The sequence below is a fragment of the Anser anser genome, assembly GCF_964211835.1.
Source record: "Anser anser genome assembly, chromosome: 3".
Lineage (NCBI taxonomy): Eukaryota > Metazoa > Chordata > Aves > Anseriformes > Anatidae > Anser > Anser anser.
In genome coordinates this window covers 3,608,542-3,635,885 of record NC_139722.1, presented here as the reverse complement: position 1 = coordinate 3,635,885, position 27,344 = coordinate 3,608,542, and the positions used below count along the sequence as shown (strand labels likewise).

General features: G+C 50.7%; 1 protein-coding gene across 3 annotated transcripts; it reads right to left on the bottom strand.

Moving 5' to 3' along the window:
- Positions 1 to 110: 110 nt before the first annotated feature.
- Positions 111 to 27,292, bottom strand: GATA4 (GATA binding protein 4). Of its 3 annotated transcripts, XM_083830738.1 has the most exons (7): positions 27,154 to 27,292; positions 26,308 to 26,549; positions 8,966 to 9,135; positions 6,896 to 7,021; positions 5,886 to 5,973; positions 5,476 to 5,618; positions 111 to 4,380 (listed from the first exon to the last, which is right to left on the bottom strand). In XM_083830738.1, the coding sequence occupies exons 2-7, from the start codon at positions 26,402 to 26,404 to the stop codon at positions 4,198 to 4,200; spliced, it is 807 nt and encodes a 268-aa protein (XP_083686864.1). In that variant the 5' UTR covers positions 26,405 to 26,549; positions 27,154 to 27,292; the 3' UTR covers positions 111 to 4,197. The 3 variants fall into 3 exon arrangements, with proteins under 3 accessions (XP_083686864.1, XP_083686862.1, XP_083686863.1); XM_083830736.1 differs by lacking the exon at positions 27,154 to 27,292 and having other exon boundaries at positions 26,308 to 27,138; XM_083830737.1 differs by lacking the exon at positions 27,154 to 27,292 and having other exon boundaries at positions 8,966 to 9,132; positions 26,308 to 27,138.
- Positions 27,293 to 27,344: the final 52 nt, after the last annotated feature.

Genomic DNA, 27,344 nt, shown 5'->3' with positions numbered 1-27,344 from the left:
GGTGCTTTCCCCCCTGTGCATTAAAATAATCTTTGCTTCTTCAGGTGCACCGAATACAAGAATATTTACCCCCAGCCTTCCCAAGGAAGCCCCCCAGGATAGTCAGAGTCAGGCAGCAGCCTTCTGGTTTTATTGTCATTATTTTATTTCCATTAGTTCTAAAGGTGTAGAAGTTACGTGGATCGGTAGCCATACTACTTCTTAATATATATTTTTTTACATCTTTAAATAATTACAGCTTGTTCAGTTGGTTGGTTTCCCTCTCCCCCTTACAAATAAGTGTCTGTTTCCACGGGACCTTCCCAGCTGACCTGGGAAGCTTCAAACTTTATACTTTATACATGGAGGAAAAATAAAAGGCAAAACAAGACACCACCCCTGGCATAGTCACAGCTTCAGAGTTACACTGAGAGTCATTGATCGGTTTGAAAGCTCTTTTACAATATTCCTGAGCTCCTCCTGATTGGAGAGGGTCCAATCATCCCGTACGATTGCAAAGTGGAATACGGATCTCTTCTGATCGATTCACGCAACAAGATCTGACGCGATTCTAGATATTGCACTTTCACAACTCGGAAAGACATTTAGAGGTGGTGAACCACCTTTCCACCCCTCTCACTCCCCACCCTGGTTCTCATCTGCCCATCTCGCTCCGGTGAGCACCGAGCCGCATGAAGAGGGCTTGGCACAATCTCACCTTGTGCTGCAAACCCTTAGGCATCAAAATTCCCGTGTGCCATTAACGATGAGCTCTAAGGGAACAACTTCCACAGATAGGTTTATATAAATGTTTGAGTGTTTTGCGGGACTGGGCCTTTCGCTCTTGAGGACAGGGATGGTTTTCGGTTCTGTTTGTGTAGGACCCATCCTGGTGTCACAGAAGAGTTGAGGTTGGAAGGGACCTCTGGAAGTCATCTGGTCCAACCCCCTGCTCACGGTACTCAGCAGGACCTCCAGCCACGCCGCAATGGAACAAATAACAGCAATAATTGTCTTGTCGTATTGTCTCTGCTAATTGTATCTAATTTCCTTAGCAAAGCAGGCTCTGAATGCCTCCCCCATCACTTGAAGGAAAGCAGAGCTGGAATGTAACCCTGAATTTTGTAAGTCGCCCCTCTGACTAGAACGGGCTGAATCTCCTGGTGGTTTCCTTCCTTCATCCTGTGCGAATCCCTTCACGGGTCACCTCTGGTGCTTGTCGTCCTGTGGTGACAATCCCAGGCGCATCTGAAACATCAGCTGCTGGTGGTGTAATGGAGCCTCACCTTTTGAAAGCAGACGTCTTGTTATCTAGGTCCATGTAAATGCTCTTCGCTGTGTTTCAACATCCGTTTTTTAAGGCTTTGTGGGAAGCGGAGAGGCAGTCAACCAAATTGTGCCACGGTCATTTAGATAACCTAAAGGGACATGAGCCAGAGGGCTACCAGGCTTATGTCTTGCAGGGTTTTTCCACCTTGCTTTGCAGGCAGACTCCTCTGTGGCACCTAGGAGTGTGGTTTAAGGGCAGGAGAGAATTTCAGCCAGGGAATTCGGCTTTGAGGGCAATAGGAGGAGCACAGCAACGGGGCAAAGCAGGCAAAGCCCTCAGGAGCATCACCACGGAGAGAAACGTTGCGTGTGTTTGGTCTGCGCCTTAGATCCTCTCCAGGAAGCCACCTGCTTCCCTCCTCCTCGGGCTGTGCAGGGTGGTTTTAGGTATCTCAGGTGTGTGCGTTGCCAAGAGGCATCTCCGGGGTGCTTCGGTGTCACAGAGAAGAATTCACAGCAAGACCCCAAGAGACCTCAACTGCCAGGTGCAAAGGAATATAGGACAAGGAGCAGGCTGGCTAAAGACCTGCATGCCCGGGGAGACAGACTGTAATGTTTTCACCCCAAATTCATATTTGTTAGGTGCTATTTCTGGCCTCTCTGCAGGCTACTGGCCTCAGCAGAATCACAGATTTTCAGGGTAACATTTTATTCATGTTTCACTGAATGTCTGTAGTTAACACACTAATGAGGTTAGACCCTACATTAGCTCCATGGGTCAGAGTGCAAACTCTGGGGGCATCTTGTGGGGGATGGAAAAAGTGCCCAGTTTGTGGGCTTCATTCCCATGAGCTAGTGAAGGGCACTTCTTGTCAACGGGAGGACCACACTTCGTATGGGGATGCTCACAGAGGAGCCTCAAGGTGCAAACAGCATCCAGCCATCCCTGTGGCATCGCTGCGTCCTCCTCCAGGGAGTGCAAAGGCTCCGTCACCCCTCCAAACCCCTGCAAATCTGAGCTACTACAGGGATTGTGGAGGGGCCCAGCTCTCTGCTGTGACTCCATTCCCAGTCTCTGTCGTGACCAGTCCAGTTGAATCCTTCTCCTTAAAGAAGCTTTTCAACCATCAGGAGGAAATTGGAGAGTTCAAACAAATACAAGTCATGCTTTTGCTTCAACCGTGTATGTGGCTTTCCTCTTTGCCAAGCCCTGTATCTTGGTACTTGGTCGGAAACACTCCTTGAGGGAATGGTAAAGAGTGAAAGCCAGAGGACGGCACCTTACACCCTTCAGCACATTTCGGGAGGATACACGATCCCTCATCCAGGTAGCACTCAGTCGTTCCATAGTCAAGTTGAGGATGCAGGGAGGAAAGAGAAGAGCTTGGAAGGCGAGAAGAAGAGTGATGGAGTTTGGGAGCGGACAAAAACAAGAGTGGAGAATCTCGTAGGATGCGGTCTCCCAGAAATTCTCTGCCTGTTCAGGCAGAGCTCTCCCTCCTTGGAAATGCCAGTGAAAACATCCTGGCAAGCATCCGGTGAAGCACTTAGACGGCACAGGGGAGCTGTGGTGTGTGCAGTGCTGGATTTTGTTCAGCACTTGCTGGAGGAAGAGCAGCCAGGGCTAGGTTACATAGAATTGATCCCTTTGGGACAAGGGAATGAGTCAGCGACCTCTCAGCATCTCTCCCAGCTCCATTTTCTATGATTCCCCGGTTGCTGAGAGCCTTACAGGTAAGCAAAACCATGAGTTTAACACTTGTGTATGAATGGAGTTAGACTCCTCTTGCAGGCAAGCAAGTCTATGCACATGCCTGGTAAAGAAGATGGCTCCTGCCTGCATCCATTAAAGGCTGAAGGGTTTTCTTGTTGTAAAAGGTGAAATCCTTAAGGGTTGGACACAAAAATGGTCACGAGCCAGCTGCTAGGGGCCAAGTGGGCACTCACAGTACAACAACAGATAAATGACAATAGGACTTCATCAATGACATCAAAAACAACAGAGAAGTATGCAAAATAATTAAATTAACTGTCTGAAAAGTGACAGCACAGCAGCGTTAAAGAGCAACTTTCACTTGCTGTGCTCTACAATAATCTCTAAGCCTGGCCTGTAGCTATTTGTGAGGAAAAGCCCAACACTTTCCTCCAGGATTCGATGACCAACGTGGGTCTCCTCTACCCACTTCCAGAAGGTTTCTCCTTCCAAAATCCCCCTTTGATTTCAGACAGACCTTCTCCAGGCTCTGACAACAACCTTTTGGGAACACATGATATTGTAATGATAAATAGGAAAGGAGTTACTATTAAATACGGACATTCATCAGGTTTCCAGACCATCTAGGAGAATGAAGGTAATGCTCTAGGTACGTGAGCTGAGGATGAGGAGGGGGGCCTCTTTTTTCTCTGCCCTAGATCATACCAAATCCACTAAAGACACCACAGCATGTCTCCTGCAGTCTGTTCACCAAACTGATCTGGATCTGGCTCCATTTGGTGGAAGATCACTGAATTTCAGTCATGAGAAGGTGACGGCATTTCCTCTGGTCGGGAAACAAACGGATGGTGACAGAAGAAAAAAATGTCTTTGTGCCACCATTGTCTAAGTCTCAAATGGCAGATGTTTTTAAATAAAACCCCAAAGCTTTGTCCATCTTTGTGTTTCTGGCTATTTCGTACAAGATGGTGACAATCTAATAAAGAGAGGCTTGTTGAAAAGGGGGGAAAGGCTTCAAATCCATCAGTTTCTTTGAGATTTGAGTCTTGGTCTCTTTTGTAAGAGCTCTCCTACACCTCAAATAAGTCCTCTTTACCTTTTTGCTGGAACATCTCGAAAGGGGAGAGAAGGCAGGAGAGCAGGGGAGGTGGGGAACAACATTGACTTGATTATTACGTGGCATCTTCTTTGTCTCTCAAGCCGGTCAGCCTGAAGTCTCTGGGTGGAAGACCAGGTTATGCAGTTATGATGTCCCCATGGTTTTCAGCTAAGACCAGGCTGTTCCAGGAGTCCTGTTTGGAGCTGGTTTGTGGAGACTGGCTGATGGCTGACTGGTAGGCCTGCGGGGAAAGCTTCAGGGCTGAAATCGCAGGGTGAATTGAAGATCCATGTCCAGACATGGCAGAGACTGAGAATGCCTACGGGAAAAGGAAAATCCCGTAAACAACACTTCACACCATTGAGGACCCTCTGATTCCCTGTATGTGGGGCTGGTGCCACTGTAATAACACATCTGAGGATTTGCTAGAGTTCGCAGCTTAGATGTGATGCTTTGGACAGACTCTCCTTCTTCTAGACCATGTTCTTTACTATTTGTGCACACGGGACATAGTGTTCTCTTCTAAATGACAGAAATGATCATTTAGCTTCCCAAGGCTTGAGATTTCATCGGCTTCGGGCACTCCTAGCTTACAAATGCCCTCCTGTGGACTGCAGGACACATAACAGCGCTGCAAAGGGTTGCGGGTGCAGGATCAGTCCGGCCCAACAATGCCATTTTTTCCCCCATTCTGTTTAAACGCTGCAGCTCCCTGTATGAACCCAAGGGGAAGGCAACTACTACATACCACCGTCTCTTAGCTGTGCTGGGCCATGGGGATCCTTAACACAGTTATTAAACCCAGAGAGGCAACCCCAGATCAGCTCCCAGCTGCGGGTGCTGCTCAGCAGGACGCACGCCTTGCTGGAGGCAGGGCTCTTCCCAAGACATCTAGTGGTGGACGTGGCACACAGCACCCACTCACCCTGCAGCCCTCTGCCGTCACGCTGGCTTGCTTTTACCTTCACAGGGACTTAAATTTGGGCTACGTGAGTTTATTCTCACGCTGCATTTCTCATACCGTTCAACACACAGCCAGCCAGTGCAGATGAAGTAGAGTATTGCCAAGTTTTTCCTTGCTCAAGACAAATCAAATCAAGTCATATATAGGGAACGAGTATTTTCTTGCCGTGGGACCCATACAGCTGCCCAGCTAGAAGGAATTTCATTTTTTTATCAAGGCTGCTACCTCTTGTTGTCCATTCAGAACTGCTACATGTCATTAAAAAGCCACATTGTGCTGTAAACACAATGCCAAGACCGTGTATTTTTATCCTGTCCCCGAGAATAGATCTCCTGCTGTGAAATCTGGGTTAAAAAGAGGCAACCTTCTACTACAGAGAAGGTTTTGAGGATACTCCCCTCACCATATCAACCATCCTAGTTCCCATTTCTGTCCCACCACCCCATGTACCTGAGAAATGGGGCTGGGGTGCCCGTAGTGAGATGAGAGCCCTGGTTCTGTTTTTATGGGGCGCATTTCCTCGGTGGTTGTGGCACTGCTGCTGCTACTGGTGGAGCTGGTGGTCGGGGTAAGACTCTCACTGCTGGATGGACCTGTGAGAAAGCGAGTGGTAAGCCAGGCTCTTCCCAAGGACCTAGAGCAGTACAGATCTGTACCCACCCACCCAAAGTTAAAAAAAAAAAAGGTTAAAAAAAATAGCAGGAAAGGCTTTGTTACTGCTGAAAGGCATTCAGACATTCCCCATTTTTAAGACGCAGCCCATTTTGTGGTTGGGTGTTGGACTTGGCACATAAATCCAAATGGCCAGAAGCACGAGCACACACATATACACGCAATAAACTCCCTTGTTCAACACTTACCTGCTGGCGTCTTTGTTTTGTTAAGGTTCTTCGGCTTACGCTTCCTCGTTTGAATGCCCTCTTTTCTCATCGCTAAAGGCCGTGGAACCTATGGACCCAAATATAAAAGCACATTGGTTTCTGTATGTCCATGTGGTCACCTAGAACATGGTTCCAGCTCTACCTTGTCGAACCTATGCAAAATTATCTGATTTAATTGCAAACAACAACAAAATGGAGCCCAAAGTCACAGATCAGCACTGCTGTATGAAGAGAGATGTCAAAGCTGCAAGGTGTGCTTCCGAGTGGGACCAGATGGGCTTTTTACAGCGTAGGTATTGAGAGATTGTTTTAAGGCCAGAAGGGAGCAGCCCGTCTGATTTACTTTCCTGTTGAATTCAGAGCTGAAGCTGTCTTTCTGGACAACTTTCTTTATTTTCTAGAAAACTACTAAATCTGCATTGGGGGACCTCCGTATGCAACTGATCCCACTGAGCTAGTCATCCTCAGAGTCAGAAACACGCTGGGATTCCTAGCAACAATTTGTGGGGTCAGGTAAAGCTTCCCCTCATCCGTTGTATCTTCCAGCTTTGACCTATCTCTCCTGGATGCTCCCCCATCTGCTCTGAAGCACTGGAAATCCTTGAGAGCATGGGAGGGTATTAAAAAACAGGAGTAGCAATGGGGAGAAAAATGGGGGAGAAGAATGGGGTTTTCTTCTGCAGTCGCAAGGGTGGTGAAGGTCTCTGTCTCTGCCACTACTACTCTCCCACTGACTGGTGGAAGAAGGATGGGATATTTGCATCCTGAAGTCCTGCTTTGCCTTGGGCTCCAGCAGGACTCTTCTAGATCTATCAGACACGACATGAATGCATGGAGCCCCCACTATTAGGAAGAGACTATCTGGGCACCCGTGCAAGGGAAATCATCATCAGGAAAACCAAGACAAGAGAGCACAGAGTTGTACCCCGAAGCCAATCCCCACCACAGTGCCATCCACACCCTCCCCATAAGAGCAACGAAGGCTTTACCCCGTGGAGCTTCATGTAGAGCCCGCAGGCGTTGCAGACGGGCTCTCCCTCAGCGTTTCTGCGCCAGAGCGTGGTTGTCGTCGTGTGGCAGTTGGCACAGGAGAGGCCGACGCGGCGGGAGGCCGACTGGGATTAAGAACAGAAGAAGAAAAAGCATCAACCCTCCGCTGCTCCCACCGGCAGCATCTCAGGTCCCTACGAGCTTGCTCCAGGTCCCCTGTCCTCTCCCAGCACCACCAGGCACACGGGTGCTGTGGCTCTGGAAGTCCTCTGGTCTCCCTCTTTCCTCTCTAATAAGGAAAAGAGAGCTTCCAGCTTCCAGCAGCATTGTCTCCCTCAAGATAAAGAGGGATAAGTAATAGGAACCCCCAGTAATTAAATGTTGCAGGGAACAGGTCTTTTCCCTGTCTGGGTGAACTGGTTTAGGCTCAAAAGGCCGCAGGAGGAAGACAATGAGCTTGAGACCATGTAAAATAGCAAACGTGAGCTTGGAAGCGGTGGGAGGAAGAAAAAGCGTCGTCCTCCAAGCCTGCCTGACTCTCCCCAGCACCTTCAAAGCAGAGGTCTTAAGAGGCCTTCAGTTATCCACCTTTGTCAGTGGAAGAGGAGCTTAGAAGAGAGCTTGCAGCAATGACAAAGATTTCCCCTTGCAGGGCTCTCTGGCAAATCTCGGGCTCTGAAAATAAATACTGAATGTATTCATTGAGGTAGAGGAGCTGGCGTTGCTTTAACCTTCCCCCTATGCTATATCCCTAGACGTGTCCCCCTTCTCTTCATGGCAATTGTTTTCCAGAGGAAAAAGCAGGAATCTGGCCATTTGGGCAAGATTTCCAGTTGCCAGCACTGGACCAAGTCTGGCTCCCAGCCGGCAACACCTGACCACACAGAAGCGCCCAGGGATAACACAGATACCAGAAAATGAAACAGGGCAAGGGCTTGGGTGCCAGGTTGCAGACACTGATGGTATTATGTTTCTCCTGGCCAGCAGTGTTGTATATACCCTGCAGAACCGAGATAGGTTTTGCAGGGACTCAGCACCCTCTGGAACAGACACGCAGGAGATCCCTTCCCCCAAAAAAGCAGTGGGAGCATCCAGTCCTTCTCTGGGGCAACCAGGGGTGGGCAGTCCCCAGATCCCAGTCCCCTTGGAGCTGAGGACAGCCCAGCTTGGCCCAGTTACTGGTAGAGGTGGTGGTGGAGCTCGGCTCCATCCATCACCACCAAGCGGTTTTCACAAGAGGGCGCTGGGTAGCTGCGGCTGGTGGCAGCGCTCAAGCTACAAGCGACATTTTTTGGCACTTGCAGGGAATTGGCTGGGTTTGAGCAGAGATGGGTTTGGGCTAGGTAGAGGGCAGGGCAGCTGGGGATGGAGCCTCCAGGATGACGAGGAGCCCCGAGGGAAGGCTTGCTGGCTCCTTGCTACATGGGGTCAGGACAGCCCCGTGTCCCTGCGGCACGGACTGCAGAGGCCTTCCCAAAACTCCTCACCCAAACAGGCCGGGACAGGCAGGATATCATCACCGAGATATTCCACATTCCCCATGCATGCCCCATCCCGATCCCACAGCCTTTGGGACGCCCTGACCTGCCCCACAAGCTCTGCTTCAGCTTGCCCAAGGGAACAGCAAGCCGGGTGTCCAGGAGAGGTGGCCGGCCACCACGAAGTGAAGGGGGTCAGCCAGCAGTGACCCAGGGGATAATGATCCTGAGGGTAAGAGAAGATCAGCTGGAGGTGTGGTGGAGCTGGAAGGGGTTTCCATTGCTGCTGAAATGCCTACAGAGGTACTAAAGCATAGCTGGCTTTCTAGTTGACCTGTAGCCCCTTCCCTGCAGCCCCTTTCACCACCTGGCCTGGATCAGGTCTCTGCACAACTAGTCTGGACAGTACGAGGCCTTGCAGCTCACCAAACTCAAGGTAATCCTGCTTATTTTGGAAATCCGGTCCCAAACCACCTGCGCCGGGCAGATGGGGGCCCGAGGAGCTGAAATACCCCTGCCACCTCCACCTGGCCGAGGCCTTTTCGCCTCGTCCTGGCAGGCAGCCTTGCCCCACGTGTGATGCTGACTCACCAGCCTCCTCTGGGGTTTGAACAAGGGCCGGTTGATGCCGTTCATCTTGTGGTAGAGCCCGCAGGCGTTGCAGAGGTAGTGCCCCGTGCCGTCCCTCCTCCAGAGCGGGGTGGACATGGCCCCGCAGTTGACACACTCTCGCCCCTCGGAATAGTCATCAAAAAATTCTGCTGCCATGACGGGAAAGAAGGGAAAAGATTCGGTTAATTAAGCGGCTTTACGTTAAATTTCTGCTCTGCTTCTCAGTATTTGAACCCAGCAGTGACATTTAAAGAAATCACAATTGGATTTTATAGGGTGCAAGAAGCATCTCTTCCTTTCACGGGGAAGCCCCCAAGATTACAGGGAAGAGGAACCCCTTTCCCTGCCATACAGTGTTGGCTGAAGGACCTGTGTGGCAGCAGGGATGTGCTGGGACACAGATACAGGGAGACAGAAATAGAAACCTTCCCTTCTGCTCTGACGTTATCCAGTTTTCAAGATTGGACATAGCCAGGGCAAACAGATCAGGGCAGGCAAGCGGCCGTGTTTGCAACCCAGATGAATTGCCTGCGACGGGGGACAAAGAGAAGCCCGGACCCACGAAGCAGAACTGCCCAGAGAGCAGAGAGCTCCCCAGGCATCCCCTGTCGGAGCTCAAGTATGTGTGAGCAGAGAAAATCCTGCCTGTGCACCCTGCAGCCCCTGGCTCCCACCTGCCCCTCTGCAGAATTGCCTCAGAGAGCCAAAAACCAGAAATATTCACATGCCGTCACTCTATTCTCTGCACAAGAAGCAGCTCCTGAACGGCAGGAATCCACAGGTATTTCCATGATAAACCCATTCCTGCCCCTGTATCCCCTCTGCACCCAAAGACAGTGACCGAGGCACGCACATGTCCTGCTACGGGCACCAGGAAGGGAAGGCCAGATGATAAACTCATTGTGGAGAAGAAGAGGAGGGTAAACAGGCTGGGAATAAACCATGCTGCTGAAAAAGCCTGATCCCCAACATACTGCAACACACATGAGACTTTTGGAGGATGGCAAGAGCTTTGCACTGGGGCCTTCAGCCGTTACATGCCAGCGTAGCATTAACTCTTCCAGTACTATTGTCCAACTTGCTCTATTTTCTGCCTGCCCACCTGATTGTTAGACAGATCTCACTTTCTGCTGGAGGACAAGGGTTCCCCAAACGGCAAACCAGCAAAATTTGACTTTTTGTGGATCCACGTCTCAATCCCTTGTGGATTCTCTGATATCTTGTAAGCGTTACGTTCAACCATCAGCCTTACGTTCTTCTTCTTCTGCTCTGCAGGCTCTTTTTGGGAAATCTGTGGGAAGCTACGTAACCATAACACAACCAAAGGATTAAAAAATGACTGAAGTGGGGCCGGTAAACAGAGACACAGAGAAGGATTCATACAAGCCTAGTTATCCCTAGAAAACCAGTCTAAAAATGAGAAGAGATTACACCATGTGGCAATAGGGAAATACTAGAAGAGAGGAAAAGAGTACACCTAAGGGGCTCTGGAGCCAGAAAAGAAGAAATACAATGTCTTCTAATCACCTTAGGGAACCCTCATTACATTTGTGCAGTTCTGGTGGTTTAGGAAAGATGGGAATCCCTCCAGGTGAGTTTTGGACTTGGTACTGTAACCATGCCTCACTTTCCCCTTTAAAATCACCACCGAGCCACAGCCAAAACCCAGATCAAATAAACTTCCTTCGAAAAGAGGAGGAATTGGAAGAGCTAGTCAGGAAAGAACTCATTTCCTTGAAAAATCTCAAGAAAGGAAAACACTTTGCTATTTTCTTTCTTAGAAGTAGCTGAGGTTTTTGATTATAATTTTACCTTAAAGAATCTATATTACATGTTTTCGGGGTAATTTTCATCTTATGAAAAAATCTTTTCATCTCTGAAAATAGTTCAGTACAAAGTCTTTGACACAATCCAGGGAGAAATGAGCAGAGAAGGGGTAGTCCAAAGACAATAGTTAAAACTCTTCACTGATTTAAATTGTTCTTGGGAGTTATTATAAAATGTTGCCGTTCCTGGAGAATTTCCCACCAGAAAACCAAAATCCGAAGGCTTTTAATCAAAGAAACAAAAGGGAAAAATTTCTAGCTGTCCCTGAGAAATGTTAAGAGTTGGACTAGCCCTTGAATAGGAAGGTACCTCAAAATGGGTATGATAAGAAGAAATGTCAAGTATGGAAATGCTTTTGTTTTTAAAGAAAACAGCCTGTGGAGTCCAAACCAGACAAGCTGTAAGTCTTTTGTTTTCTGATAATAATCAAATTTGCTACTGTAACCTAGCTCCGTGGTCCGTATTATTTTCACTGGCATGTAATCTGCCATCCAAAATCAAAATACAAAGCAGTCTTCAGACCTGCTCCCTTTGCTCTCCCCAGTCCATCTGCGTTTGTTTGAGCTATATTCTCCACTATTTTTTCTTTCTTTCTTTTGGGTTTGCAGGGGATTTGGACTGGAGCTTCTCTCCTGAGGGACTTTCACCGATTTACGTTTCTGGAAGACCTTTTCTGCTTCTGTAGTAACAGCATTTGTGCGATTTCTTCCTCTCAGCTGCAGGCAAAGGTGAGCTTCGTGAACATGACCAACTGGGAGTCGCTGGAGCTGGAGACCGCGAAGGAGCAGACTTTGCTCGCAGGGCACACGGCGGCTCCACTCAATGGGTGGCTCTCCCTGACCGCGGCCCTCGCAGAGCGATATCGGATGGGTGCGTCCCCTGCGGACACCACCCAGAGCTGAGTCAGAAGATGACATCTGTGGAGTGCAATCTCATTAAAAACATTCCCAGAGCCCCGCCGGGGCAGGGACAGCTCCTTGACCTCACTAGATCTCACCTGGAGGAGAAATGTTGCATCAGGGTATGCCTGATGATGGCAAATTCCTCTCGGCAGAGGTGCTGGCTAGAAGGGTGTGTCATGGAAATGACTGAATGTCCGCTCAGGGAAGACAACTTAGGCTTAATGCATGCCTGAATGAAAGGGTGACTCGTTTTGGTGCCAGTGGAGAAATGGAAGGCAAGGGACTGGATTTCTTTCAAAAAGAGGTGCTCTCATTTCACACCATCACTGAAATCAGGGTTGGGGTTGTGGAGGGGAGCCTTCTGAGCTGGCCTTCCAGCCATCCCAGCTGCTCTTGAAAACCTGGGCATCTATGAAATGCCAAGAAATGCCAAGAAAGTATCACCTTAACAGCAGCAACCCCTGCAGTTTGACACGGGCAGATGTTCAAGACCTAGGTAACGCAATAGCTGCTCATTTTGGAAGGTGTGGGCCATGGCCTCTGCCTCCCTCCCTCCCTCCCTCCCTCCTCCAGGGGCACAACCAGGGGCAAGGCTGAGCTATATTGGGCATGGAGGTCACTGGGTTTCAAGTGCACCCATTGCTTAATCTGCCCTTGTTATTAATAACGGGGCACCGCAGACCGGAGGATCCCCAGGAGAAGCAGTAAAGTGTTTTCTTGGCTGCCGTCTCGGGGCTGGAGCTCTAAATCCCGGCGTTATGAGATCCCCTGACACTTATTCGTTCCCTCTCCTCGCACTAGCAGCCGGCAGAGGAAACGTTTATTCAGGCAGCAAATTGCCCGAGCGGCTCCCGGCGGGACCCGAACAATGGGAATGGAAGGAAAGGCTCCCCCAGTCGCACTCAGGGCAACAATTTCCGTTTCGCGGCACAGGAGCCACCGCCTGATAATGGAGATTTATGGGTCCGGCCAGTGACCTCTACAACAGCCCTTCTGCTTGGAGGTCCTCCTGGAAAGGTCTGCTCCCTCTCCCAAAGCCGGGTATGGCCAGCAAGGCCGAGGAGAGGACAACGTGTATGTGCCAGTTGGGCTGAGGAGAAAACAGGCCCATGGCAGGAATAACCTCCTTCACTACATGTGCCTCAAGGTATCAAGCTCCTCTCTGAAGGCTCAGCTCCCCTAAGTGCCTTTGCCCAGCCCTTATCTCAGATAATATCGGTCTTGGGGTAGTTCAGGCCTTGCTGTGGGGTGAGTCCCTGAGCCTGGCGTTGACTAATGCTAATGGCTTTCTGCTGCATGCTTCATAAGACACTGCCCCAAGACCATGAAGGAGCTTCTCACGTGAGATCAGATCGTGAAATGGTGCTGAACAAGCCGGCCTGTTGAGGACTGGGGCCTGTCCCTGTCCCAGCCACCAGCTTGCCACATAAAAGGAGGTCCTTTTCCCCTCACACCTACCCCTTACAAAGACTGCAAGGTCCCCAGGGCAGGAAATGTCACTTGAATGTTGCACAACAGTCTCCTAATCTTGGGTGAGGCCTTGAGCATGCTAATGTCAGGAATGCTTTCCACAATGGGACGCTTAGTCCCTAGGGAGCCCGGAGCGATTCTGAAGTGGGGCACTGGGGTCTGTTAGGGGAAAAGCATTCTTGAAGGTGGCCTTTCATGGCTCTTAGTCACTGGGAGCGGCCCTTTACATCCACCACCAGGTCCACAGAGATCAGCCAGGGAGGACAATGCAGAGCTCGATGAAAAGAGAATTGGGAGCCGCCGGCCAGCCCACACCTACAGGCACTTCTTCCAGCATGGCTAGGATGTGACAGCATCTCTGGCCAAGGATATCAAGTCTGGGTACTTCTGCCTTCCCAACCAGGAGAATCAGGTCCCCGTGGACAACAGCTGGGAAGCAGGGGAAGGATGCCCAGGGCTTGGGTCTGAAGGGAGACTTGAACTCCCCTCTGATCCTTCCAGCATCTCTGCAAACTCCAGCTCTGCCAGCATGTCCATTCCTAGGTCTTTAGCAAGCTTAAATTTGGAAGCCTTGGAGAGATATCTTGAACAGGTGAACCTGAGGGATCAGGACCCGAAAGAATGGTAAGAGTGAAAGCACCTCTGACGGAGAGGTTTTGACTCCTCCAGTTCAAAGCCAGCAGCCAGTTTATAAGTTTTTGTTCCCAAACCAGCCTCGAGAAGGGGACAAAGAACCCTCCTTGCACGAGTTTGGGTGAGATCTGGTTGTCTCTGCTTGAGAAACAACAACGAGGTTGTCTCCTTTCTTCTGCCCCCTCCTGCCCTCACCCCCTCTCTCTACTTGCTGGGGAGAAAGAGACTTCCATTAATATAGCACTGGAGTTTTGTTTACAGATGGAGGGATATTTAATATCAACATTTCCCCCTGCAGAAGTGTCTTCTCAACCCAGTGAAGCAACTCGGCAAAGGAGAAGCTGTCCTTCAAACACAGCCAGGCACTTAGAGGCTCTAAACAGAGCCTGAGAGCAGTTCTCCCTGCAGAGAAGCAGTTTCCTAAAACAATTTGTTATGATAAGAGGTGAGAGCCACGTTCCTGTGTATACAGAATCCCAAATGGACTCTCAGGGGCACTCGCAGCTGAGGCAAAGGACACTGGTCCCTCGGACACATGGACACCTTGGGCTCCAAGAGGATCCCAAGCCACCAGCACCATCTGCTTCGATGGACAGCCACAACAGCATGGCAGCAGGAAATGGGATTTACCATTCTTGGCTACTCAGGATGGTTTGTCCCAAATCCCAAGATTGTTCCTATTAAAAAAGAGACAGTATGGAAATCCTTCCTACCATTCAAGCCTTTGGGTGTCCCTTTAATAAGCGTTTTGCTGCAGCGAGTGGCTCAGAAAGTCACATCTCTTTCTTTTAAATGGGTTGAGGTTCTCCCATGACTTGTATGACTACAGGAGCTGCAGCTTTATGGAAAAAAAAATAAAAAAGAAAAAATGCCAAAAACCTTCTGGTCAGATCACAGCTGTTAAAAGTGCTTCTTGTTCCAGTGCTGTGTCTGAGTACAGGGCTAGAAAGGAAAACAGAGCAGCAGAAAACAAGGAGAGACAAAAGCAGAAGAGGCAGGGAGTGATCGAAAATAAAAGAGCCCAGACCTATGCCTGAGAGAGCTCTGCAGCCAAGAGAAAGCTGTCTGTGAGCCTTTCCTTTTTCTATGGGGACATCATCAGTGTGGCATGCAGATGGGGATCAGAAAGCCCATGTGCATTATCAGCTACCAGAGCTGAGGATGTTTCTGTAAAATTAGGTTCTGCCCATTGGCGTTTTTTTTTTCTTTTTTCTTTTAACCCCTCCTCTTCTCTGCATGTTTCCCCTCTGACAGAATTTGGGGGAAATTCGTCCAGTTACCCACTGGTTTAGAGACCATTGGGACCTATGCACAAGGTTGGCAAGGGGAAGCAGGACGTTGCCTGAGTAGTGCCCATCAGTGAGCTGGTTGTGGCTCTCACCCTCCCATCATCTGGATTAGCAGAAGACATCCCCTGTGTGTTTGTTGATCCACAGGGAATGGAAAAGGAGGCAATTTCCCCAGCGTTAACCAGAAATGCTCTTTCAAGCAAAATGCGTCATTGTGAAGCTTCACAGAAAGGGCTTGATGCCGTCCCTGAATGTTTTGGGGTTTATCTGACATGTCTAAAATGGTCGGTCACTCAGTTGGCTGCTCAGAGCGAGTAGCTTTCCCCATGCAGACCTACAGCCCCTATTTAATTGCTCAGGAAGCATTTCACCTGTAATCTGCCTGAGCCACACGCCACTTTTGAGAAGGCAAAGAACTCTCTTGCCTCATGAAACACCGAGACTGTTCCTGCACGACCGTTCCCAGCCAAGTGTTTCACGTCAAGGCAAAGGGAACATTGCGTCCCTCCCCTGCAAAGCTCCCCGCTCTGCCTGCAGCAAGCCAAGGTCTATGGCACACACCACTGCCAACAGCCAAGCATACTCCTTTCCTTCACGGATATGTTTTCCCCAGCGTGAAGGACAGTGGAGGTAGAAGCAGCCAAGGGACCAGCTGAGATCATGTGCTAGAGGTACACGAAGGGAAGGCTGGTCAAAGCCTGGGCCTGGATTTGAGTTCAGTCTCGGCTCTGTCCTTGGGAGCAGGAGCAAAGGCTCTTCCATGCCTCACCGCGTGCCCACACAGGGGAAGGTGGAAAACACCAGGCCTGGGGCTCCGGGGACATCTCAGTGTGTAGTTTTGGGAAGGGGCAAGAGGTGGTACTGGGGGCTGGCCAGTGTGGCCACTGGGAAGGGCTCTCCACCACACCAGAGCCACCACCTCACAAGCCCAGAGGCTGTACCACAGCTGCACGGAGAGGTGGTCACCCCCATGCTGAAGCAGCATGGCCCGGACCCAAAAAGTGGGCAGCAGGCCGGGCAGGAGAAGGCCTGCAGCTCCCCTTGGGTTGTATTTGCACGGGGGGAAGGCCCAACAAGCTCTGTCCATGCTGCAGTGGAGACAGGCTCTCCTTTTTCCATGTCCACCATGAACACCACTCATATATGGCCACTTACACGCATATGCGTGCAGGATGGGGGCTGTTCAGATGACAGAAACACAGCCAGACTGTTAGATCCCAGTCACCCCAGCATCCTAAATGGGCACAACCCCACACTACAGTCAGAAAAGGCAAACCCATTCCTTCTCCCCACCCATCCCTAGCAGCTCACCAGCAGGCCTGAGGCCCTCCATCAGATCCTGAGGAAAGCTTACACAAAAAAAAAAAAAAAAAGTTAAAAAAAAAAACAACAGCAAAAGCTGATTTTGGGCAGAGCACTTGCTGGCCACCCCTTTGATGGCAGAGTGGTGTCCTACAGCAACTTGTGCTGCCTGTGAAGTTGTGTGTAAGTGATCTCCAAGGCCTGCTTTCTTTTGCTGGGACGCAGGCCTGATCCCACCCACCAAGGTGACCTCCCCTTTCTTACTCCTACTTACAATTCTTACACTTGTAAATATCTGAGGCTCTTCTGATAAACAGGAGATTCCTCTGCTTATCGACTGTCCAAATATTTTTAACAAATCTCAGATTAGCATGGAGAGCTCAGGGAATGGCCAGGATGGGGCCATCCACAGCCTGGGGGCTGTTTGGCGGCAGGGACCTGGAAATGGTCTTTCTCTCACTAGACAAAGGAAAAAGAGCCACAGCATTTTCCCCCTTGAAATACATCCCATCTCCACGTGCACGTGCTTTAGCTCTCCTTTGATTACTGCAGGGATGATGGGGAGAAAATGGAGAGTGTCAGAGCCAAGGAAAGCTCTGTAGCCTTACGGCTGCTGGTGTGCCAGGCCCGGTGCCCATGTCTGGCACCTGGCACACGTTCATCAAGCATGACATAGCCTCCACGTGCCCTTGGCCTGCCTTGGTTGGCCACCTACAGCACGGTGGGTGAGCCGAAACACCTAAAACCACAGGAACCCGACGGTCTGTGGTCATACATCCTCCTGCAGCATCTGTCTGTCTGAGGGAGAGCATCTGTCCGTCTGTAGGGGTGGCCCAGGTGGACCAAAGTCAAGGCCCAGGCAAGTGGTGCTGCTTGGGGTCGTTACAAAGATATAACGAGGGAAGCTGTGCGGATATATGCTGACAGCAGGGCATTAGGGGAAGCTTTTTCATTAGGACATGGATTAGGTGCCCAGAGAGGTGAGGGCATTTCCATCCCTGGGCATTTCCAAACATCAAGACAAAGCCACAGCTGGCCTGAGCTAATTCAAGTGGCTAATTGCTTTGGGCAGGTTTGGGGGCTAGAGATCTCCTGACACCCCTTCCAACCTGCCTTTCTGTAACCCTCCTACTCCAGAAAATCAGTGGTTGTTTTTTTTTTATTATTTTTTTTTCCAGACTAGTGCAGATCAGAGGAAAAAATATTTATCTGAATCAGGCCAAAATCCCTTGTGGAAACACAACTGTATTATTAGTGTGTGTGTGTTACGTGTGTGTTTGCATGTATATATATACACACATACATACAGACATACATATTCAGTGTAGATATACACTTACTGTGTCCTTAAGAACGCTGTTTTAGCCAGCTAGGAGTCATCTCTAATTAGCTGTCTTTGCTTTTGGTGTTAGAATTATTTTTCTATGGCTATGCAGAACATAGCTGTATAGAACTGCATATATGTATATATATGCGTGTGTACACCACTATAATGCACACACATATATACAAACACACACTTTATATATTCTATAAAGTATATATACACTGTATATAAAGTATATATACACTGTGTATATAAATACACACTTTATATATTATAAAATATATATATACCACATATAGGAACATATGAAATATGTAGTCTATACACTGCATAATATGCCCAAGCCCTCTCTGAACGTGACAACCTTAACAGAGACCTTCAGGTGCATATTCAAGCCCTGCCCCAGTATTTTGTTCAGACCCTGTGGGCTGACCAAAACCCACCAAAACCAGCGAGGTCGGATCCTGGCCTCTCTACGGGATGGCAGCCAGGCACAAACAGAAAGGTGTTTGGTACGGCATATGGGATGCTGGGTGCTCTGACCCCCGGCCCTCCTCTTTTCCTGTTTTAATCGTTATTCTGGACAGTAAAGTCAGCAGGGGTGGAGGACGGAGCGATTCTGCGATAAAGTATCTGCAGAGGTCAGCCCAGCGCTCGGCAAGCCCAGAAACTGCAGCCCAGGCCAACAAAACGGCAGGTACCTGACTTATCAGGGCAACATACAACTTGCAGTTTTTCTACCTCAATTGATTGGACTTTTTATCTAAAATAACAGACATTATAAGATAGGCGAAAGTCGAGATAAGGAGCAAAATTGAGTAGTCTTGAATCAGATCAGCTTGGGGACAGGTTCAAACTCCCACACCTGCCCCGGGGGAATCAATGAAAGTTTCTTGGCGTCGTCCACTCGTTTTGAAACGCTGCTCAAGTGGAGTGAACTTTGAGACCGTGGCGTTTATTCTGTGATTATAATTAACCTGCTCACCCGTTGTTATTGATTTCCTCGTGAAGGGAGGCGACGGGATGTTGGCTCAGGAATATAGATGGCTGGGGAGGGGAGGCAAGGGGGCACGCAGCCTAGCCCCTCTTTGTGAAACGATGAGGGGCAGGACATAGGCAGCTCCTGGAGAGAAGCCTCGGTCATGCCCAAGACCCTGGGCACGAGGGCATCCTCCCAGCCCAGGAGGCCAGGAGGAGAAGATAACCCACAAGCCAACTGCCTCCCTCTTGCTCGGAATCACCAAGGCATGTCCCAGATCTGCATCCATCCCAGCAGTGAGCCCCTGGGGCCAGCAAGCCCTTCCCCAAACCCTCTCACACATCTGGGGCCATAAGGGTCGTTCGGAGGAGTCCTGATGGCTGGGGCTCACCTCCTCACCCAGCACTGCGAGCTCTGAATATTAATTAAATAATGATGGCTCCATGGCCTGCAAACCCAACAGCTTGACTTGGAAACTCATAGGGTTTTAAATCATATATTTTTATGTCTCCTCTGGAGCACAAGCACGTAGGAATTGGGGGTTCCCAGGTTTCTTCTTGTCCGGAAAAGCTGCCTCTTTGCGTCCCTGCAAAAACAGAGCCTCACGTGTAACGCCACGGCTCCGGATGATGGAGCCCGGAGGAAAAGCGAGCCTCACCAAAGGGAACGAGGCACAAAAGCTGAGAGCCGAAAGGGAGCTGCCTGGGGACATTTGCATCATCCCAGCACAGCCCGGGGGGACGGCTGCCCCAAGACAGCATCGAGGAGGCTGGGGAGGGCAGCGCCAGGACCTCTCCTGAGATGCTCCCCGGCAGACACCAGCCTCATTCCCAGGGATTAGGAGGAAACATTCCCAGGCAGGGATTTTGTTATCCCAGAGTCAGAAGCAGCCGGTACCAGGCCCTGTAGGAGACATGGGATCAGCCCCGCGCACCCCTGGTCCGCCTGCCCCGTCCCCACCTCTGCTGCCGATGGAAAACTTGCTTCCCCTGACTTTCCATGAATTATTTTTTCCCCTCCCTCACAAACAAGCCAAATTTCCGACTCCCTCTCAAGGCTGGCGTGGGCCGCGCGAGCCCAGCTGGCTCCGATAAGGGTCTCGCCAGCTTTGCGGGTCGCTAAAAATAAAAATAAAACAGCAAATCCCTTTGTGCTGCACCGCGTAAACCAAGCGGCTGCTTTCCAAGATGGAAAAAGGAAGGTGCTGCTGGCGTCTGGGAAGCTTTCCTGGCCAACAGCCTTCACCTCCCCGAGGAAAGCTGTAGGTTCCCAAATAGCTTGCAGGGGGCTGGGTTCCTGCCCTAGGGAAGCTTATTGCACGGGCCTGATCCTGCAGCATCTCCCAGCCCTGGGCGAACCTCCTTTTGGGATGGTTTCAGCTCAGAGGGGGCAAGCTCCTCAAGTTTGCTTGGTTGGTTTTGGTTTTTTATTTTGCTAGTTTGTGCTTTTTTTTTTTCTGCAGCCCACACTGAATTTGTTTAGCGAGCAGGGGACTGATCCTGTAAGCACTGCCTGGGCAAAACCAGCAGGATTGGTCCTAGAAACTGCTGTAAATCCAGGGGAAAACTCGGTGCCCGCCAGGAGGGGAGGTATTTCCAGCTCCCCTCCTGAAAGCAGGCTGGAAATACCTGGTGAAAGCCAGGGGGAAACTGAGGCATGAGACAGCGTGCTGGGGCTGGGCATAGAGACAGGGGCATGAGACATTTCTGTGCATCCCCTACAGCTGATTTCAGCAGCAGAAAGACATGAGAAGGATACAATTTCGCCCCTCCAAGCAGAGCGTGAACCCTACAAGAACTATAGGTGTCCAGAGCCGCTAAATAAAATTACCCAAAGCTATCTCTGTGCAGGGAAATAACTGAGGAAAAATTTAAAAAAAATTACACCGGGCATCTCTTGGGTAAAAATAATGATTTTCGCTTCCAGTTGATGCTTCCCCAGCCTTGGCTTTACAACCCAGGCCTTGCCAAAAGCAGAAGGCTGAAATGTTTCAGTGCTGCTGACGGGGTCAGACGTGCGGCCAGCCTGGGAAGTCTCTGCCCAGCTCCCTGCGAGCGGCCGCCCGGCTCTGAGCTGCCTGGAGGAGAAATCCCAGCTCCGGCTCAGCGCAGGGAAAGGGAAACGGCGACCAAGTGCATCGTCAGCTTTGCTCAAGCACGGGGGAAAGGCTGCAAACGCAGCCCTCCCGCGGGGATTTCTCCTCCTTGCTTTGCTTTTCCAGTGGGAAATGACCTGAAAAAGCAACAAGAAAAGCCCCTTCTTGCAACCACCCCGTATGAGCCCTAACAAAACATCCACGGCGTCGCTCGGCACGCTTCAACAGCAAAAGGGTTCCCAAAAAAAGCCCCGAAGCCGCTCGTCCCCCGCTACGAGAGGCAGTGACGGCCAAATTATTTTCAGCCGCTGTCACGCACAGGCGAGCACCCGCGTCTGAGGACCTCACTGCTCAGGAATGGCAGATAATTGGGTTTAATTTGTCATTACGGATGTATTTACAGCTTGGACTGGTCGCTGCGACCGATCGTGTAAAGAAGGTTAGAGGGACTTGATATTTTGCCATACCACTGGAGGTTTAATAGGCAGCTGAGAGCCAACGTTGACCCAAAGGTTTTGTGTTTTTTTTTTTTCTTCGCCCCCAAACCAAGCAAACCTCCACCAGACATCACGGCGAAATTTGCTTGTGTAATTTGGCGTCATTTGGGATGCAAAAGCACCTTCTCACCTATTTCCCTGCTTACTTAAGCAGCGTTTCGCAGTCGCGCACCAAAGGCGGTTTTGCACCTTCCTGCCAGACGGCCAGAAGGCAGCGGGAGCTCAGGACCCATCGAGGAGGCGAATATTTGAATATTCCCAATCCTCAGCCCCACAGGCATAATTACACATGATCCCCCCCCAAAAATGGAGCCGGGACGGGGACAGCTCAACCTCGCCGACACGCACAAGGGGTTACGGCAGCGCGGCCGCCTTGCAAAAATCGGCATTTCAACAAAACCGGCTGCTTTCAGCCCAGGATCGGAGCCCCCCACTCATGTCCCTGCCTGGTTTTGCAGGCAGCAGCCAGCCCCAAAGGGGAGGCAGGAGCCTCGCAGGGCTTTTTTTATAGAAAAGGGGTGCAAAAGTCTCAAAGCACACAATATGTGCGGTGCTTCACTCCCCAAAGGATGTCTCCCGAGTGCAGAGACATCCCCAAGCGCTCTGTTTCTGCACCCTCTTTTCTGTAAGGGAACTGTAAGGAAGGACACACCGGGCTGGTGTGCAAGGAAGGGAATCTGGGGACAAAAGCTCCAAAAATGAGGTCTGTTTGCATCTCTTTTCCCTATGCACGCAAAGCTCTGTGGGTCTCAATGAGCAAAAAATTCAATCTGGAGCCCTGTGCCGATAAGAAAGCACGGAAAGTTTGGGGTTTGCTACTTCAGCTACGCTCTTAAAGGCTTTTTAATTAGATTTTCTTTGAAATTGCATTTTTTCACCCATTTTTGAACATTCCCTGCGCACGTCCCCCCGCAGCTGCCGACCTCCAGGCACAAAACCTCGCGCATCTTGCCGCACGCCTGCTGCGTTTTCACCTGGGTTGGGATTTATTTGCAGGTCGGCGCATCGCTGGGGAGGGGGGGGGGAATTTCCCAAGGCAAACATTTCAAAGCCCCCGAAATATTGCAGCCGTCGGGGTTTTTGAAATAACTGGCCCCGTTTGGGATCACCAGGGAGCACCTCTGCCTGCCGAGCCAAGGTTTCTCCATCATCAGAAGAGCACGGAGACAGCAGGATCGGGTCCAATTTCCTTTGGTAAACACCGCCTGATACACGCTCCTCTCTCTTTCCAAGGATTTTGCCTCTTTCTACCCAAAACGGATGGAAATAAATGTGGAGAGAGTGAAACACGGGCTGTCCTCTTAAAAAAAGAAATTGCTGCTTTTGTTATGGGGGATAAAGATCCACGTGGGTGCGTGTACAGAAAAAATAATTCATCCTGGCTTAATAAATCTTAGATTTAGTGCCACTGCTCAATGCCTTCAATTTTGCTGCTTTGTAAAAAAAAAAATAAAAACCATGTATTATATAAAATATATATGGATATGATACAATACATGATATTATAGGTATTATATTACACTACACAACTATTCTATACAACTTGTATGATTGTATTCAGTAATTAAAGCTCCCTTTCCAAGGATGGAGCTGTATCATTAACAAGGGCGATGCAGCGTGACAATGATATTTTTACTATTATCATTGCTTTATTTGCAATTTTAAATATGCTGTTTGGGGAGACGGGGAAGGGCATAAAAAGAAATTGCGTGCTCGAGCTTGAATCGTGTCTCCCCATCCCGTAGCCCTGCGGGTTTTGTCCCCAAAACTGCGGGGCTGTGGGGCTGGGGACCTCTCTCCTTGTCACCCGGTGACGAGAGCGCAGCAGCTTGTCGCGCCGGAGGGCTGCAGATGATGCATTTGCCTTTACCGGGGATTTTTGCAAATGGGGAAGGAGGTGAGGGAGAAGCATGGCGCGATGCTTTCACCCTGAAGCCGCCGCGTTGGGAGCGGTGCCTTTGAGCACCCCTGCGAAATCCAGACCTCAGCCCTCCCTCCGCTGCCCTGGGGCATCGGCTGGTAGGGCAGGGGGACGTGACAAATGGGATGAGTCACTGGAAACGAAATGCCAGCCTGGGGATGCTACCCCGCCAAGCTCTTCGCATCCCTATGGGAAAGCGTAAGATCTGGTTCCCCGATCTCCCAGCAGCAGAAAAAAAAAAAGAAAAAAAGAAAAAAAAAAAAAAAAAAACATTTTCCAACCGATGGCCGCGTCTGTTGGGGGCTTTGATCTTCGCAGATGTGGTCCCGTGGAGCCTGGCCGGGGACTCCTGGTTCGGTGAAAGGCAAAACGAAATGCGAAGGCAGCCAAAGTGCCCCGTGCCCCGGCTCGCTCCCGACCGCAGCGGCAAAATTCAGCCTCCTAAAATATATATATATATACAGAAAAATAAAAAGAAGAAAAAAAAAAGACCCCCTACCTACCCCAAAAAAGAAAAATCCTTCAGTTTTACACGAGTTTGCAGCTGAAGGGGAAAAAATAAAACAAAAGTGCACGGGGTGGGGATGGGAAAGCTGGATCTGGCCCCCCCATCCCCTGCGTAAAAGCCAGTGCATTGCCTCTGTTCGTGCTCGCCTCTCCCCAGCAAAGGGGGAACAGGGCAAAAACACCCCCCGGCGGCTCTGGGGGCAGATTTTGGTGGCGGGGATGTCTCCTGGAGGATGTTTTGCCCCTCCTTAGCTGGGGAATTCACCCCAACCCCATGCCCCGGGGCAAGTTCATGGCTGCTGGGTCTGATCCTGCCCTTCAGGGTGAGGAAATGATCCCCAGACGTACCTCCAAACCCCAAGTTTGCTGAACAGGGGTGGTTTTATTTTATATATGCCCATGTGATTTATTTATGCCCCCAGTCTCCCCAGCATTTTATACCACTGAGCTGCTTTGGCACTTTTTAACCCCAAATTCTCCTGTTAGGGAAAAGCGAGAACATACATCTCTTAGTATCATTTTTTTTTATCACCTTTGAATGCAGTTTCACTAAAGTTTCACCAAACTTTTCCTGGAGCATTGCTTATCAGTGGAAAATAAACGCCATGCCCAGTTGCGTAGACCGCGCGTCTGAGTCTGCAATTCCAGCTCCATCTGCACGGACTTAACCTTCATTATTAAATAGTAACACTAATTAGTATTACAGTAACGGCCGGCTGCTCTGCAATTAGCACTGTCCGAAGGTGGTGTTTCTCCAGGAAATCACTGGAGGAAAACGAAAGCGCTGCAAAAATCCCTGGGCGCAGCAAAGCCTTGCGCCAAGGGTTGTGTTTCTCAGCATGCAGAGAATAAGAATATCTCCGCTCCCAAGGAAAGGCAAAGAAAGGGTCTTGGGATTCACCATGCCCGGAGCTGCCCACCAGGGAGCTGCCTTCCACAAAATCCACTTTTCTGTTTGAATCCCGAATTTTTAGGCTCAATGCCTTTCAGGCCGTTTCATCCCATCTCCCTCATGCTACGCAAAAGCTCGAGCGAAGAGCACCAAGAGGCATGCTCCGTCCACGGGACCGGCAACACTAACTGATCCCCAAACCCCAAAAACATCACAAACCTTAAAAGCTAACCCGGTATTTCTGCAGCTGCAATGCTTCATCTTGAATATTTCATTTTTAAGTTATTTTTCTTGCTAAGAGCCCATCAGTGACCGCTGCGAAAATGTGATTTTTTTTTTCCCCCCAAGGAAGAGATGGGCACTGAAATCAAATAAAAACGCACGACTGTCCTCAATGATACAAATCAATAGTTCCTGGTTTTCCTACATGTTCTGCCACCACAGGCCTTCCCAAAATGCCTGCCTGGTCAACCAAAGCTTTATTTTTATAGCTGAGTTCCCCATTTTTACGCAATTTCTTAGTGCCCGAAGAAATGCAAAAGGCAATGGCAAGGCCAAGCCTTCACCGACACCCAACTTTCATTCCTATAATGCCTTAAAATAATTCTAAAGATTAAGAAAACCTTGCTGAAGGGAAATTTTACCCTCCTGAGTGCAACCCTAAAATGTATCGTCGGCCAAATTTGAGGCATTTGCTTCCGAGCGCCTTTATTTCTTTTCACTCCGGCGCCAGCAGCGAAGCCCCCACAGAGAGGTGGTGGGGAACAGAAATGGGTCCGGGGGAGCAGCCCCACAGCCCTGCTTTCCTCCCCATGTTGCCTTTTTCTTCCACGCAAAATACAAAAGCAATATTTTAAGCCTCTGGGAACAATTTCTGGTCTTAGGACCAGGGCGCTTACAGAAATCAGCGTTTCGGCTCCAAGACGGGGATCAGCACAAGAAACCCAGGTGGGATTTTGGGCAGGGAGACCCCGAAATCCAGAGCTGGGGCACCCAGATGTGCTGAGCAACCCCCCCCAAAAGCAAAAGGGGTGCAAGAGGCTGTGGCTAATGGATTCGGATACATTTCTTCTTCTCTCTCACCTCTCCCCCTCGGCACTGAGTTTCCCTTCGCCTTCCCTTTCCCCGGCCTCTCCAACCATCCAACAGCTGCAAAAAGGACGTAACACAAAGCGGCCCGAGAGCGGGATCTGGGATTCACACACCAAACTTAGCTGGTTAATTCCATCCCTAAATTTCCCCCTTTTGCACCAAATCAGGCCGGGAAGGGGCTGCCCACCAGGGTTGCGCTCCCGCAGACCATCCCCGCCGCGGCCCCGAAATGCCTGCGGAGCTATCTGTGGAGCAAACCCTTCCATGGGAGCTCGGCACATGATTCTTGCAGCTCCAGGCCTACCCAAATTTCATTTAAATTATTATTATTTTTTGCAACTGTGGCCTCGAGGACTTTTTGCAACGTTGCAGTGAAAGTGCATGAGTAAGGGTGTAACCGGCACCATGAGGACCCCGATATTCTGCATCCCCAGGAGCTCAAAAACCACAAGTTTCTCAATCCCACCCTCCTAAAACAGGGTCGCGCTGATGAAAACGGGGCGGGGGGGGGGAAAAACATGAGAACGGACAGCACCCCATCCCACCGTACACCATCCCATCCCTGCCCCCGGGGGTTGCTGCGCTCACCGATGTTGGCGTGCCGGGCGGCCGCGGGCGTCCCTCGGCTCTGCAGGTTGTGGAGCATGGGGCTGTCGAAGGGCGAAGAAGTCCAGGTGGTGGCCATTTCGGGGCTCACGTAGGCGGGGTAGGGGCTGGAGTAGGAGCCGCCGAAGCCCCGGCCGTACTGCTCCCTCCCGTTAGCAGAAAGGCTCAAGGAGCTGCTGTAAGCCGCCGCGGCCTCCCGGGAAGAGGTGGCAGGGATGGGGGTGCTGGTGGAGAAGGAGAACCGAGGTGACACGGGCGGGTGGGACGATCCGGGGTTGTAAGCGGCGCTTTCGGCTCCGGGTTGAGTCCAGATGGAGTGGCTGGAGACGGGGCTGCCTTGCTGGGAAGAGCCGCCGCTCTGCAGGTACGGCAGGCTGGGGAGCATGGAGGTGACCCTCGTGGTGGGCACATAGACGGGGGACGCTGCGGCCGCGCTGTGCATGAAGCCACCTGCCCCCTCGTAGGCCGGGGGGCCGGGGTTCGCCGCCATGGCTAAGCTCTGGTACATCTCGCCGCGGGCCCCCCCAAACCCCAGCCGGCTCCCCGGGCACAATCCAGAGCGGCGACGACGACGACGCGGGGGGGGGGAGCGGGGTGACAAAAAAAAGAACCCCGAAGCCCGACTCCCTTCTCCCCCGACGGAGACGCGGCGAGCGGCGGCCGGAGAGGTCTCGCCTTGGGGTGGGGGGTGGGGGTCCGGCCAAAACGCGGTCGGTGGGGCGAGTTTAATTTAAATTTCTTTTTTTTGTTTGTTTGTTTGTTTTTTGGATTTTGGTTTTTTTTTTTTTTTTCCTCCACCCCCCCCTGCCCGCCGCCCACCTTCCCCACCTTCAGCAGGTCCGGCCGCCGCTTCCAGCCCCCCAGCAAGAAGTCCTGGTCCCTGCGGAGGAGAAGCTTTTAGCTCCCGCTTGGAATTAGCTTCTCCCACCGGGCTCCATCCATCAGCTCAAACTCTTCCCCCCCCCCCCCCCTCCTCGACGGTGGGGCCGGGCTGCTTAAAACCCTCGGGCAGTCTCCTC

Coding starts and splice junctions, on each gene's coding strand:
- GATA4 (XM_083830736.1), bottom strand. CDS start 26,833: ATGTACCAGAGCTTAGCCATGGCGGCGAACCCCGGCCCCCCGGCCTAC. Junction 9,136..26,307: donor CGCCCGGCACGCCAACATCG/GTGAGCGCAGCA, acceptor CCGTCATGGCAG/CAGAATTTTTTGATGACTAT. Junction 5,974..6,895: donor TCTACATGAAGCTCCACGGG/GTAAAGCCTTCG, acceptor TTGGGTCCATAG/GTTCCACGGCCTTTAGCGAT.